The 15,828-nt window shown below is 49.6% G+C and overlaps 1 protein-coding gene across 1 annotated transcript; it reads right to left on the reverse strand.

The window, feature by feature from the left end:
* Nucleotides 1–11,674: 11,674 nt before the first annotated feature.
* On the reverse strand, nt 11,675–14,795 carry GINS3 (GINS complex subunit 3; the record flags this gene model as incomplete). Its single annotated transcript, XM_079541469.1, has 3 exons — nt 11,675–11,905; nt 13,769–14,002; nt 14,616–14,795. The coding sequence occupies 3 exons, from the start codon at nt 14,793–14,795 to the stop codon at nt 11,675–11,677; spliced, it is 645 nt and encodes a 214-aa protein (XP_079397595.1).
* Between the last annotated feature and the right edge of the window lie 1,033 nt (nt 14,796–15,828).

The raw sequence follows: 15,828 nt of genomic DNA on the forward strand, positions 1-15,828 counted from the left end.
CAGGGGCGAGGCGGCACGGCCCCGGGGAGCGGATCCTCCCCTCGGCGGGGCCGGAGAGGAGGGACGGGGCCGCGGATGGGGCCGGGAGCGGGGCCGGGAACGGACGGATAATGGGAACGAGGGAGGGGGGAACGAAGGGGAAACTGTGGAGCTGCGGGGAGCGCGGGGGGGCTGTGCGAGAAAGGGAGCGGGGTGCGGCGATGGAAGATGTGGGAGAGCTCCGGGGGCAGAGCTGTGCCCCAGGAAAGGGGTCGTGACGGCTGAGCAGGGTGGAGGTCCCCACGATGGTCAAAAGGCCCGGGAGGTCCTGCGATAAGGGAGACCTGGGCAAGGGGTGTCCCCACAGCATGGCCAAGGAGTCGGGGGGCAGGGAGTGGGGATGGCGAAAGATGTGGGGTCTGAGGGGTCACCCAGGACACCGTGGCTGGGATGGAGATGGACCCCAGACACCTACAAGGAGCTGTGGGATAGCGGTGTTTGGGAAAGGAGGATCACCCATCACCCTCACCACAGTGCTCAGGTCTGTGGAGGAGCCCAAGGGCTCCCAAGGCAGCAAGGTAGCAATGCTATATTTGCTCTGGCCAGTCCTGCCACTGCTCCTTGCCATGTATTTCTTTGGTACTGTTTTAATTCATCTTCCTTCAGCCGGAGTGGCTCAGGTGGGAAGAGCTGAACATCCTGCAGGCTGCTCCTTGGGGCCAGGACTCCATCACTCACTCCTCCATTATGGACTTCTTCAGCTTAGCTGAGGCTGAAGGTCTCCTAAACCACACAAGATGCTGCACCAGGGTTGGGATTTTGGTGCTGGAATCTGGGAGACAACCCCTACCCTGGAGGTCTCACACAATGACCCAAGTTTTCTCCCAACCCTAAACTCCAGGACTGCAGTGGGTGCACTCACAGCACTCCTGTACAGCCCAGGCACAAGTGCAGCTCGTCCCACAGCAGGGCTGGGGCACACGTCTGTTCCGTCCCCGGTACATCTGTTCTGACAGCTTGTCCCAGGCTTGTTGGATGGCAACCAGCTTCCAGCTGACTTCAGCCTCTCCTGTTGAGTCACCAGTAGCTCTGCGTGCCAGGCCGTGTTCACCTCCTCACCTCAATGGGATGTTGGGGAGCACGGGGGGTGTTCAGCCAGGAGCTGGCTCATCGCCCCCGGGCTCTTCTCTGCCTTCAGGGCTGCCTCTCACACCACAGCAAAAGGTTCTCCTTGGAACTGGGCAGGGATATGAAGGGGTCACATCCTCTTGATACAAATGTACAAATGTAAACCTCCTCTAACAGCCAGGGATTCCTACAGGAAGAAATGATTTTCACACCAGGAATTTATCCTCTCTGCACAAAGTTCAACTTGACCAAATAGGAGCTTTTAGATGCTACCTTGCCAAAGGAGCGTGGCCATATGGCTGGAATAATTGCACAGTTAATCAGATATGGAGAGAACATAGGCTTTCCATGCATTGAGCTGGAGGCAGCCGCATAACACTGTGCAGGGGGTTTGGAATCTGCGTGAACGCGGTGTGGTCTGCACCCTCAATTGCATGTTTAAAGGGAGTTTTGCAGCATGGATTTTTCCACATTTCTCTCTGCAGGTCAATGTGGCATTTTCCACATGGCTTTCCATGCACTTTCATCTCAGCCATGTGACAGCCAGGCAGTCAAACCAAGGTCTGGCTGTGGAGATGGCATCAGGGAGGTCACAGCAGTGGACAAGGACTTTTGGAGGGTTAGGGATGCAGCGTGCAGACTTGTGCTGTTTTCCGCTGTTTGCTCTTTTCCTGTTGGCACCAAAGAGCCGGGGAGCCCAGTGCCCAGAGATGTCGCTGCGGGTGGTGATGCTGAAGCTGGGCTGCAGCTGTTTGAGAAGCATCTTATCCTCAGAATGGTTGTGCCACATGGCAGAGCACGGGGCAGGTGGATGGGGAGCAGGGGGCTGGGGTGGCACAGTCCAGACTGATGTGGGGCAGACGTGATGGCTGCACACATTCCAGGCAGGGGATGGGTGCGCTCAATGAGGCTTTATCGAGCAGGAATTAGGAGCTGCCCCCAGGCACACGCAGTCCGGTGATGATGTGCTAAGGATCAGAACTAAATTTAGCCCCAGTTGCCCATGAGTGTGATGTTTTTATTGTCACTCTTAAATCATAATGTTGTTTGGAGTGCGTGGCTGCTGGTCCTGCCTTGCTCCGCCCTGGATCTGTGACAGGCTATTTTAGTCAAGGCGTTCAGAAATGGGAGAAACAAGGAGAATCAGCGATGGGCAAGGTGCACGAGAAGGGCCTGTTTCCTAAAACACTCTTGGAAACGGGCGATGCACAGGGCACCCAAATCTCTGGATCCCTTAGAAAGCTGTGGGCACACACTCGGCCCACGGTCACAGTCGGCCACGCTCTGACAGCAGCACCATTCTCGTGGCAGTGCTGGCAGGCCTCCAGCTGTGGCTGCCTCCTGCCCTTGCAGCATAGGGCTCGCAGTAATTTTCCATCCTGGCTGCAAGCTCTGCCTCAGCCCAAGGGCCCCAACAAATTATTCTCACACATCTCTCAAACAAGGCTGGGCTCCATTCAAGTTTTCTTTTTTCATTCACACGCAGCACCTCCACTATGGCAGAACAGGAGGATTTTGATCAAAAACCAGACCAACAACCTGCCCAGCGAGCTGCCAGGCAGAACTCCCACAGGTCAGCTGCACCCAGCAGTGATGGAACTCAGGGCAAAGCAAGGAGCGTGGCAGCCCTGAGGACTTTGCTGTCAGCTCAGTTCCGAAGCTGTGTCTGCAGGGGCTCAGTAGGGCCAGGTGTTACCTCTGTGCCCACAACAATCTCCATCTCAAGGCCTTGGAATGCCTCTAGAAACACCAGAACCTTGTTCAGAATGCATGGAAACCACAACATTTGCCTGTCTTGCCTGGGTTTGGTGTGCACAGGGCCAGGTGCCACCTTCCCAGCAGGGAGGAAGCAGCCCCCGCTCACAGTCAAGCCAGGCTTTAAATAAATACCTGTCAGCGGAGCAGAGCAGAGCGGTGCAGAAAGCAACTGTGTGCATACAGATGTGCTTAACAAGCTGATAGGCGTGAGACAGAGCAGACTGCAAGGTGTCTCCTTGGAGCCTAGAGACCAGCATGCTCTCAAAGGCCGCATTAATGAGCATTTCCAATTGCACAACAAGCAATGATGTCCACTTTAACCTTCCCTTGCAGAGTGGGGTAATGCCATCCCCAAGGCTCCCGGGTGCTGGGGTGGCTTAAGGAGGTGGTGATGCGGTGGGAAGGCTTGATGGCTCCCCAGGATTCCATAGCTGCCTTATTGCCAGTGGTGGTGTTTGGGGACACACGGGTGGGTATGGCAAGTAGCACCCTTTCTGCTGGCTGCTTGGGGGTACCACAGCTCTGGGGTGCTGTGGGCACCAGGTCTGGAAACACACACTGCTTTCCCAGGGGGATAAAGTGGGGCAGGGCAGCATGCAGAAAGGCTGCCAGCCCAGCTAGCCCTTGCCTGGGCAGAAGGCAACCAGAGGGGTTTGGCCAGTCTCTGCACCCCCTGCTCTGTACTTGGCCTGAGAGCTTTCACAGAGCAGCTGCACACCCAACTCCCCACGCCTGCACCCCGCCGGCTCTGTCCCTGACCTTCTCCTCGACCTGCAGCTGATCGATGCCTCTTGCTCAGAGGGATCCATCGGTCCTAACGATTTCGTCCTGCTCCTCACTAATGAACTCCCATGTCGTGCTGCTTTTGGGCCACGGACCCAGCGGATGCTGAGGAGGGAGACAGAGGGACAGAACATTAGTTTTGGAGCTTTTAGGCAAAGCACACCGCTGCATCCTCCTGATCCTCCAGTGCACACCTCCCTCCCCACTCCTGCCCCTTCCAGCCCTGTTCTTTAGAGAAGCCAAGGTGAAGCCACCCGGTGCCACAGGACATCCCCTGCAGGGTGCTGCACGGCATGACCAGTGCCATTCTCAGAGCTGCTGCCCTACTGTGCCCACGTTCTGGCCAGGCAGAAAGGGAGGCCTGGCACTGACCTTTGCTGGGAATCCAGTCACACGCACCCCATCAATAATGAACTGCAAGATAACAAAATGAGCTGTCACAGCCAATTAACACGCTGGGCTTAATCGGCTTGTGAGTTTTCAAGGGGGAGGCGGGGGCAGGCTCCAGCCAGAGGGGCCGGGTGAGGGGTCTGCCAGGTGGCAGCCACTCCTTGCTGGCTCCCTTGGCCAAAGGAACCCGGCCAAGAGCCAGGGCTGTGGGAGGGCAGAGCTGTGCACAGAGGTAAGCAGGAGGACAATGCAGCAATTTCCTTTTTTCTGTGTCATCCCTCCCTGCTGACTCAAGGCTCTGGGTGCAGAGAGCTTCCCTCTGATGCTGCCGGTGCAAATGCAGAGCAGCGCCCATCTCTGCCTGTGCCAGCCAGGCAGCTAGAGCTGTGTTTGTGCACCGGAGCCCAAACTGAATAGCAAAACTCACAGCTCAGGCTCCAGGCAGTGCTTGGTAAAATGGTGGTAATAAACCTAGACAGTCTGGAACAAACCAGGAGCCTCTGCCATTCAAACAGGTATTAATGCCTTCCCCAAAGTGTCTACAGTCAGGCTATGGGCTTAGAAGACAAATATGTGAGGGTTGTTTTGATGGTGCCTTTATTTCTCTATCTCCTGCACTGTTTTTTCCCACCTCCAATGCTGCCAAGCCCCCCAGCTAAAGGCCTGTGCTACTGGGTGGTTATCTCCCCACTCCCATTTTGCTCTAACACATGAGAAGAAAAGCCATGCTGCATCTTAAGCATCTGCAATCTCTTGGTCTGAAGTCAGGGAAAGCTCTGCCTATTTGTTCAGGCCAGACCCCCTGTTTGTGCATGTCTGCAAACCATTTTTGTAACAATTATTCTCCTGTTTTACCTAGAGAGCACCCTAGCTAGGGAGGGCCCTCAAGGGACCACCAGAACTACTGGAGATAGGCACAGCCTTGTGAGCTACACCAGCTGTGAGCACAGGATGGGTTGTACAACATCCATTTGCCTTTTACCACTTTTGCTGCTGTTGTTTTAATCACAGCATCACAACAGAGATGGGACAGCATTACCATGACTCTCAGGAGGTATCTCCTTCACCAAACCTTGCTCAGCAGCATACCAGCACCTAAAGGACAAATTCTTTCTACTCTGCAACACAAGGGCAGGAAAACCTGGATAAAGTATGTTTCCTCTGACTGTAGGAGAACCCTGTGAAGAGCTGGAATCATATGGCTTCAGAGAGGCTAACAAAAGGCAAAAGACCACAGTATGTCCTGCCAATCAGATAGAAAGATTACGGCGGCCAGTGGCACTGCTTGGCAGCCTGCCATCAGAAATAACTCTTCAAAAATAGAAGCATGCTAATCTCAGGAACCTTCTAATATTGTCAATCACATTAATGAAGTGTTTGGAAAACCAGAACAAATGCCTCAGCTTTTTGGGGCTGTGCAACCCCCTGTAATTTTCCACACAGCCGCGGAGTGGTCTGGCTGCTGCAACCAGCTGCTCTCCTGCACAGCGCCGTGGGGCAGCAGTGGGATCAGCCTGGCTCCCAGGAAGCTTGGCACCTGTGCTGGGAAGCTGACAGCCCTCGGTGCTGGGGAAGGGGATCCCAGGATCGATTTCCCCTACGAAGCAAAACCAGACAATGGAGAGTGCTTGGGGAAGGTAGGAGTTCATGGTCTTCCTCTTTCTCCTCATCTTCAGGCCTTCTTCCAAGCTCCCTCTAGGCTGTTTTTCACTCCCTGACTCCTCATCTCTTTTACCTCCTCACACATCCCCAAGTCTTTTGACATCAGGCTTTGGTCACAGAATAAGCATGCCACAGTGCACTGACAGAAACCAGCTACACCATCTATTACACTGAGATACAACAGTAATGAAGAGGTCCCCTTCAAACTGCCTGTTCCACCTGCTGTCTCCTGCTCAAACACATCTGAAGGACTGCTGAAGTTCCTCCTCCTGTGAGTCTGGTTCCTACGCCTGCTGCTCCCATAGCCAGGTGCTTCCAGGGCTACTGTGCCTGGCAACTTCTTTACAGGAGCTTTTCTTGCTCCCTGGCAGCCAACAGAGCTCCCTGCAACAAGCTGCAGGGAGAAGGTGGACACAGCTTCACTTGTTCCCCCATCCCTGGTTGCCCAGGTTCAGGGGACATACTATAGAAACGGAAACAGCCACAGAGCCCAGCTCCTTCCAACACTGCAAGGGACCCCAGGACAGCAGAGCCCAGTCCCAGCAGATGGGCTTTGGAGTCTGAATGGCATGTGCTGGGCTGGCAGGGAAGGACAGGGCAAGTAGAAAACACGCAACTGACTGTCTGGTCTTTTTCCTTGATTTCTGTGAACCACAGCCTTCATTATACACACACTCATCCTAACCCTACTTCTTAGGCTGTCTCAGACTGACGATGACACAGGAAGCACTTTGGGAAAGAGAAGGTAGAAGCCAGGGCTCTTTCTTCTGCTACCTGCTCTGCCTGGCTCCACGCTGTGCTCCCCAGGCACTGACTGCTCCAGCACGAGGCCAGTCCTGCACCCACTCAGGCACACTCAGCACATCTGAACGCCACTCAGGTGGTACAGCCAACAGCCTGTCCACCTCTTCTTCTGTGTGCAACTCTTGGCAGCTTTCTCTCAGTCCATCCTTATGCAGCAATCAGCAATACTTCATTTTCAGTGTCTATGCCAATTATGACATCTGTTCTTCCTGCATGCTCAAATCCAAAACAAGTGCAACCTAAACTCATCTTGAGTCTCACTCTACTAGAGTTTTCACCCTGAATGTGCAACAAGTCACTTAGCCATCTACTTGGGTCTAAAGGCACAAGAACATCAGTGGAGTTCTCACTACCTTCTACTGAAACAAGCAGTTTTGGTAGGGCTCACACAAAAATAACATCTTCAGCTCGACTCCCCCTGTCCCAGTTCTGACCAGCAGTGCACACAGCGACCCTCCCAGGCCATGGCCATGTAGTCATGGCAGCAGGAGATGCAGCACACTGCAAGGTGGTCTGAAGCCAGAGCCACTTTTAACTGCCCAGCTTCTTTCACAAACAGGATCTGTCTGCCCCACATTTGAATCCCTCTGCCCGATCAGCATGAAGCAAAGCAAAGCATGTCATATCAACTGGAGATCAGCTCCCAAAGCCAGACTTAAAAGCGAACCCATCAGAAATAAGTTTCAAATGCGTGTGGTCTCCCTTCCTTCCCCATTCAGTGTGACAGGATGAGACCACAGTAGCTGTTATCCTTCCATCAGTTTTTGTGTGAAGTCCCACAGACAATTCAGCTCAGCTTTTAGTGCTCAGGCTGCTGTCAGCTCTAGTAAAAGTACTTCTGGGTTGGCAATATCAGGCAAATGGAGCAGAACTGCTGGCTCAGCTATCCACGCTTGGCCACTCTCCTGCTGGGCCAATCTCCTGTTTGGGTGGGGGAGAAGGATGGAGAATAAGAAAAGTGCTTCTCTGTATTTAATCAGATACCTGGCAGTCCTGATGAAGCTTAGCAGCAAGGATTTAATGAGATGGACCAAGGAAGCCAGCATGATTTCTGAAAAGGGGAATCTTTTAGCTCTGTCAAGCACTCACCAAGTAACTAGCTGAGCTCTGGTAGATGCAGCAGAGCTGTGAAAGCCTGGCAACATATCTGCTGTAAGAAATTATGTCGTCGCTTCCAATCCAGAGTACAAAATCATTCATCAGAAAAAGAAGCAGGTACGGAACAGCTCTGAGCTGCCCCCTGCCAGGCAGAGGCAGTGCTAAACAGAGAGCTGGACTTATAAATAAAACCACAATCTTCCGAGCCATATGATGTGCCACCAGACCATGTGCTTTTATGAACAGCACATCTGGGCACAGAAGCAGCTCTATGTAAAGAAAGCAGACACCATTGTCCCAGTGTTGGATTACATCACATCTCTATTCAGCCATTGGGTCAATTAACATTCTGAATGAAGTTCTTCTAACAGCTAGTCACCAAAAAAATGGCCAGAAGATCACTGACTGCAGCAGAAATACCAAGTCACAGCTTGAAGCAGTGATTGAGCACCTGGTGGGAAGGCAGGGCCATCCCAGGGGAGCTCAGGTGCATGCAGTGTACCTGAGTGACTGGATCCTGGCTCCACCCCTTCCCAGACCTCATTTAAGGGCTGGCAGTAGAGGCAAAGATGTCTCTCTAGAGATTCCTGCCTACTGGAGGTCTTCTAAGGGTAAGCAGTTGTGGTTTTCTGTGTCTCTGGCTATATTAGAGTGTATCCTCACCTGCTGCAGCCTCTTTCCATCATATTATAGTGATTGGAATTGGAAATGCTTATGCTCTTTAACTCTGCTAGGTGCCATTGTTTCTCTGGTACAATTAATTACAATTAATCCATGGCATTACTGTAGGTCAGTTTTCAAAATATTCCTTACTACCACCTCTCCTGGAAGCTGCTGATCTAAATGACTATGCCTGTAGCTTCCTAGTTAGCAGAAACAATCAACAGCTTTTTTTCTGCTGACCAAAAATAAACCGAGGCCAGAGGACAAAATGAGACCTCATTTATAGCAAAGAAAATCAAGGGAGTAAAGCAGAACTCTTGTGGAAAAAGTAGTTTGGATAGCTGAGAGTTTGTGTTTGGATGACTGCAAAGCTCTTTGTGTTTAACTGGGCCTCAAACACCCACAGCTGCCTCACATACTTGGAAGAGTACATGGAGCAAGATAAGAAGCCTGGAGTGCTAATAGCTCATGTGAAATTCAGGTGAGGAAAGGTCTTCAGTTTCGCTGACTGTTGTAACAGCTCACTGCTAGGAAGCTGAAGTGACTCTATCTTCTGCTGCACTGGTGCACACACAGCTCCCTGTTTGTCACACACCACAGCCTGGCTCTGGAATGGAGCATCCAGGGAGGCTGCTCAGCAGAAGCAGCTTTTCAGGAGCTACTCAGACAAATGTTGCCCTGAGATGGGTCTAACAGGACCAGCTCTCACCTTTGGGGAAGGACTGCACCAAGCCAGCCTGTGGGTTTCTCAGAAAACATGCCGTAAGAATGTTCCTTCAGGTTTTCATGTGAAAGAGTAACCAGCATCCTGAATTTCTGTTATTTTTGGTTGTAATGGAAAACACTGCATAGACATACAGATTTCTCATAGATGTCTCAGTCCTGCAGTGTGAAGATGAGGGACATGGGGAGTAGTGACACTTAGAAGTCTTTTTTGTACCTCTTTTGTACGGTTCTGTAACCTATTGTGCCATTCTGGTAATATAGGAATTCAAATTCCTCTGGCACAGCTTGCTGCTGTGCAATCATAAAGGACAGTCTGTGTTCACAAAAATGACAGAGCATTCTTTTGTCAGCTATCCTAAAGGCTGAACAGCAGCAGTGGGTGTCTGCAGTAGCAACAAAGTGCTTCCAAACGAATAAAGCATTCCAGCCAGAAATGAAAAAAGAAAACCCACAGAATATCAGATCTACAAACAAAAAAACAGTAATTAAAAATTGCAGGATTGGATTTTTAAGGATATTATGGTGTTTTTTATTCTTTTCTTTACAAAGCACTCGGGGTTACTAAAAGAGACATCTGACATTAAGGACTACTTCAATCTCCCTACTCTTAAGGACTACTTCAATCTCCCTACTCTGAAACTGGCTGCACAAAACACTGGTAAGCGTACACCATCTGTCTGGACTTTGTACCCAGCAGTAATGATGAGAAATGTTCTTACAAACACAGGAAAATGAGTTTGGAGAGTCATCAAATCTAATCTAGAAACTGAGGAGAGAATGACTTCTTGTTATAAACCAGCTCTCAAAGCAACCATCTTAAAACAACCCTTCCAAACCTGAAGTGCTTTTATCACAGGTGAAGTTAACCTTACTTCCCTTGCAGCTGGAACACTAAATGCAATTTGGACATGATTTGCATTCTGTGCTTTAGCACTTGGGGCAGCAGGGTTTGAACAGAAACAGCCAGCTCCCACCTGTTGGCTGTCACGCTGCTGAAAAGTTAACATGGAATCGCCTCCCTTCTATAAAACAAACCATGAAAATGTGGACTTACAAAATCAATAGCTTTTATCAGGTTGGAAGTGTTTCTGCCATGGCTTCAGCAAACTGCTGCTACTCACATAGGATAAGTTGGCAGCTGACTGCAGGAAAACGGTTCCTGACCATGTCACCTAAAAGAGAACAGGAATGGGATGACCAGGACTGCACTGTCCTCTGCAGCTGTGACTTTGCAGAGATCTGCACTATCCACAACTAATTTCTCTGTTGCTGGACAGCTAAGAATGGTCACTCTAAATCAAATAACTTCCCCTTATAAATATTTATTCAGCATAAAAATCCAGAAATAGAAAACATACAAATGTTACAAGAAAATGCCTAGGCTACGTTGTACAGCAGCATTTGAATCTGTACACATCGAGGTACTTTGTGAGACACAACTTCCAGTTTGTCTCCCCAGCAGGTGCTGAGGCCAACACCCTGCCCCCCCTCACAACCTCCAGGGCAAAGCTTCAGAGGAATGATCACGTGCTGTTTGTACTGCAGGTCTTTAGTCTGAAGAATCTGGTGTCCAGATACACATGCAAAGACAACTCCTACAAGAATTGGTGCATAAATCTTGAAGGTCTTGCATCAGAACTGCTGCTGTCTCCCGATGACTCCTGGAGCAGGAAGGACGTGCATGTAGGATGATAACCACTGGGCTGCTCAGTGAGTACCAGCTTCAATCTCTCCTACTGGCAGTGATGACATTTAATAGAATCAGATGGATCAGAAGGAAGGAAACTCGGTTCGTTTGCTCTGTCCCTCCATTAGTAACTGAACTTAGTATGCAGAAGATTTTCTCATGGGAAAACAGATGACAGAGGTTGATAATGGAGGATGATTTCCATTAAAGCACCTGCTTTTAACTCAGTCCGGACTAACTTCTGTTGCTCCTGTAAAATGAGTGGAAGAGCTTGACATCTGCTGCCAAAACACATCTGTCACTAAAGGCACTCATAGCAGCTGGGAACATCCTCCACCACTCACAGCACTGATCCCACAAAGCTGGAGGGGGAAGAAAAGACCAGGCAGCTCCTCAGACCTGCACAGCTGGAAAAACATTCTCTGAGGTACTAACGTGTGTGCAAAAATCAGCAAGGAAAAGGATCCCTGCCTCATGGACAGCATCTGCTATACTTAAATGTACAAGAAATGGGAAAAGTTCAGTGTGGTTTGTGGCACTTCCTCCATATTATTGGGGCTCTCCAAAGAACGGAGAAGCTGGAAACAGATGTTCCCATGAGGCTGGTATGGGAAGGATGGAATACAAACAATTACACTTCTTTTCCAAACGGATCTGGCACTGCAAATATAAATTTGGAGGATAAAGAATCATAAATATCAATTACCCTTTTAGAAAATCCTCTCATATCCTTTCAGCCACTTAGCAAGCACTACAACCACAGATCCTCAGGAGTGGTATGAGTAAGCCATAGGGCTATCCAGCAACATGATGTGATCTATTTTTAATATACTTCCCATCTGCCTTCAAAATTTGCACTAGGCTAATCTGAAGATGTCAGAAAGAAGAACTGCCACTAATGGACAGGGAGTCTGTCCTTTCCTAAAGCTGATTCATCTTTCTTTTCTGTGACTATCAATCTGTGTCCCCTCTTGCAACCACCTGTTCTTCAGGCTTTTACCCATCCATTTCTGTAAATTTTCTTTTCCCGTAATTCTGGACCAGACTGGAAACGGTGATTTGTGAAGCCTGTCCCTTTTCCCAGCACTGGAAGTCGTTCAGCCCCTTCTGGCCAGCTTGAAATAAGGCTCGCTCTAACTCATCCAGCCGAGCCACCAGACTTGAGGTGTCCTCATTGTAGGCATTCTGAGAGGAGTCCATGATACGACGGAAACGGCTAATAAACGTCTAAAGAAGACAAGCAAAATTACTGACACGTCAAGCAGAGGCTGCTTCAGCTTGAATGCTAGAGACCTTCCAAGACAGGAGCCGCTCACAGCAGGGTCTGCCAGCTGCTGGCACGGCTGTGTACACAGCACCTATTAATCCTGGGTATGAAGACAAACCACTTCCTGCCTGAGCTTGGAGAGTGAATATCTGATACAGTGGAGAGGAAGCATTCATGGAATTAGATTTGGCTGCTCTCTAACGACAGGCTTGAGCAGACCAGAGGGCGTAACACAATTAGCATCCACTCCATCTCACTTAACCAGTGGAATGAATCTTGTGCCACAGCAGCTGCTGTAGGAACAGACAAGCTGCAGCTTGTGAATGGACCAGAAGATATGTCATCATGAGGAAGATTCAGCATGCTGAAATAACACTTACCCCCCCCCCCCCCCCAATCTACGACTAACACACAACATTTTAAAAACCAAAAGGATATACTGAAAGGTTTTAAACCCAAGCAAAAACAAGGAGGGAGTCAAACCCCTATTTATGGTGGTTTTGTGTTTTTTTTTTGTTTTTTTTTTTTTTTTTTTTAAAGTAAAACAGCACAGCTCCTCTCATTTGCTTTCAAGTTGCACTTTGCATGCTTTGATATTTCAGCCAACTAGTGACGTACTGAAGTGGTTCTCTTGCTAAGATGTACATCAGCAGAAGGAAAAGATGAGAAAAGGTGTGGTCACCTCCTCAATGCAGAAAGCAAGCCTTCCGTAGTCCCCTCTAAGGAAGGAGTAATATTTGATAATTTCATGAATGAAGTTAATTAACGGAATAGGAATTATGGTTATTAGATTAGCAAACAATATCCAGGAATAGAAGGACGGATGATTGTGGACACATCAGGGGACTTGTGAATAATAATTCACAAGTAATCCTGACAAACTAGAAAAACAGTCTGAAAGTCATTGGATGTAATTTAGCTGGACTACTGCAAGGTTCTACACAAAGGCAGAAATAATTAACTACAAAAATGCAGGTTAAAGAATGATGGTCTGCGTACGCAGGCTTTACCACCTCACTGTGGACTGTAAACCAAATGTGGCAATGTCACACTATCGAGAAAAATAGAAAAGCTGTGTCGTGATGAGGAAACACCATCATGGCCTGGAAAATTCTCAAAGGAATCTTCCCATGGGCACAAGGCAAGATGTGTGCTGTTCAAGATACTGCTGATCCAAGCAGCTGGAGCTGAACTGGAAAAATACCAGCAGCGATCAGAGGTTAGGAAGCATGACACACAGTGAGGTATCAAATGAATTGGGATCATTTATCCCAGAGTGAAGAAAGTCAATGTTCAAATACATAATAGCCTGCTGCAGGAAGGAAGAGAATCTGTTCTCAGTGTTTACTTTGTGTGAGACAAACAGAACAGAGCTTGTATTGCTGTGAAACAGATTTTGTTTAAGCCTAAGATAGGATGGTGAAGCAATGGAACAGCTGCACAGGACAGTATGAAGAGAGCTTTAAAAACAGGTTAAAAACCAAAAAATAGGGCAAATCAATTCTGCCTTGCAGCAATGGAACAGATAAAATACAGTTGCATCCTCTTTAGTCCTATTTTACAGGATTTTCTGAAATATCGTATTTACAGCATGGAAACTCTAAGCTAAAATCCAACTCTTGGATGTGCACTTGAGGCTTGCACTGACATTAATAGGCTACAATTCCCCAAAAGGGTCATACCACCTGATCTACAGATCCTTAATCCATTCAGAAGTCATCTGAATTGGAACAAGCTGTTTATCCTGGAGTCTGCTGGGCAGCTGGGAACAAGAAGATATGCAAACACAGAGACAAACTTCAGGCCTCAGCTCTCATACTTGCCTGCAGGATAGTCTGAGCTATCTCGGGGTTCTCTGGGTTGTCGAAGTTCAGGAGCTGGGAGCCAAATCCATAGTAGTACGGCCCCATTTTATGCAAGTCGACCACATTGGCATCAGCTCTGAACACTGTCCTCCAGGCCTCCTTGTAGATCTTCGGCAGCTCCACAGAGATCAGCCTCCTCTTGCTGTCGTGCAGCCCCTTGGCCAGCCACATTGGGATCTCTAGCTTTGAGCCCTGCACAAAGAGAGAAAGGCAAGGGCTGTCCCCAGGAAAACACACGTGGACCAACCCCAGAAGCTGACAGAAAACTTTAACAGTGAAGATCCGGTATTACAAAGGGCCAGTTTTGTGCTCAGAACAGCCTCATGCTTAAAGAGGGTAGGTTTAGGTTGGATGTAAGGAAGAAGTCTTTTATAGTGAGGGCAGTGAGGAATGGTTGCCCAGAGAGGTGGTGGCTGCCCCGTCCCTGCAGACTGTGAAGGCTAGGGCGGATCAGGCCCTGGGCAGTCTGATGGCGCTGTGGTGTCCCTGTGCCCTGCTGAGAGTTGGAATAGATGGCTTTTAAAGGTCCCTTCCAACGCTAAGGATTCCATAACTGAGATATAAACAAAACGCTATTCACTAATTATTACTGCAGGACTCCGAGTCTTTGCGTCGACCTCAAAACAACGGCGCTACTCGCGCGTAACCCCTCACAACACCGCTGGTGGAAACAGCTGCGCTCCGCTCCTCGCAGCCCCGGGCAGCGCCTCGCGCTCCCAGCATGCCCCGCGCCGCCGCCCAGCCGCCCGCCCTGCACCGCCCCGCGCGGTGCCTGCCGGGAGTTGTAGTTCCCGCCGTTCGTCACCTCAGGGATGGAGTCCCCCGAGCCGGCGCCGGTCCCTTGGCCCAGCGCGAAGGCCAAGCGGGGCAGGTTGCTCTCGGCGCGGCCAGGCAGCTTCTCCTGCGACATGAGGATGTCGTCCAGCGATAAGAAGTTCTCCTCGGGGCCCAACCCGGGGCCCACCGGGAAATACGCTTCCGCCATGCCAAGGCGGACGGGCGCGCAAAAACTCCCGCTCAGCCGCCACCAGGCAGCGCTGCGCATGCGCGGAGAGAATTCCCGCCCGTCGCGGAGGCGGGAACGGGGCTGAGGGGTGGGCAGTGCTGTGGCCGATCAGCGGTCCGTCAAAGTCGTAGCCGTGCAAGAGCGGTCAGATCGGTGCCGGTGTATGAAATCCCGCACGGCTGAATTTTTTCGCTGTGAGAAGTAAAGCACAAGGATGTAGGTCAGGACACCAGTGCAACGTCAGTCACTGTTTTCCCTCCTGGCACTTTCAGGAACAGATTTGCATTTCCTAATTGGTTGGCTTGCCTGTGGCAGAGAATTCTTATTTGTCGGGAATGTCGTGCTGGATTTGTGACACTAGCTTTTGCAATCCCTTTGTTGTGCAAATGCAGGCAAATAATTAAAGTAAGCCAGTTGGCTTCAGCAGGATTGCCCATAAGAGAGCGAAGTGCTGTGTCACGTGAATAAACATCGCTCTCAGGAGCAGAGTCTCCAATCTTTACTTTTTAAGGAAGAAGTACAAGTCACTAAATAAAAGAACAAAACCATTTTCCCATTCAGTTCAACTGTGAGAGATTTAGCAGCAGTAAAGCACGCTCCAATTTACATCTCAAAGTCTCATTCCCAACCTGGAGAAGGATTGTATCACATATTGCAGACAGCAGATCAGCTGCAGGAGGAAGGGATTTATGGCAACCAAGTATCCATCCTATGGGAAAGCAAAAATAGCACTTCTGGCTTTCAGCTTCTAACCAGCGTCTCTTAGGAGGAGGGCAGCAATGTCAGCAGGGTCTCTGGCCAGCTTGTAAAAATAATTTCAAAAATCTCTGTGAAGGAGCACTGAAGAAAGAAGATAAACTGCATGCTATAATTGGTATTGCATTTTTAACAAAGGGAGCATAGAAGCAGTTCTAGAACTTTCCAGTGTTTTCTTCCCCGATGCATGAATCCCTGTTATCACGTGGAAGTGGATTCAGCAATTTGCAAGAAATTTTTACCTGTTGTATAGTTT

Source organism: Tetrao urogallus (assembly GCF_951394365.1).
Source record: "Tetrao urogallus genome assembly, chromosome: 12".
Lineage (NCBI taxonomy): Eukaryota > Metazoa > Chordata > Aves > Galliformes > Phasianidae > Tetrao > Tetrao urogallus.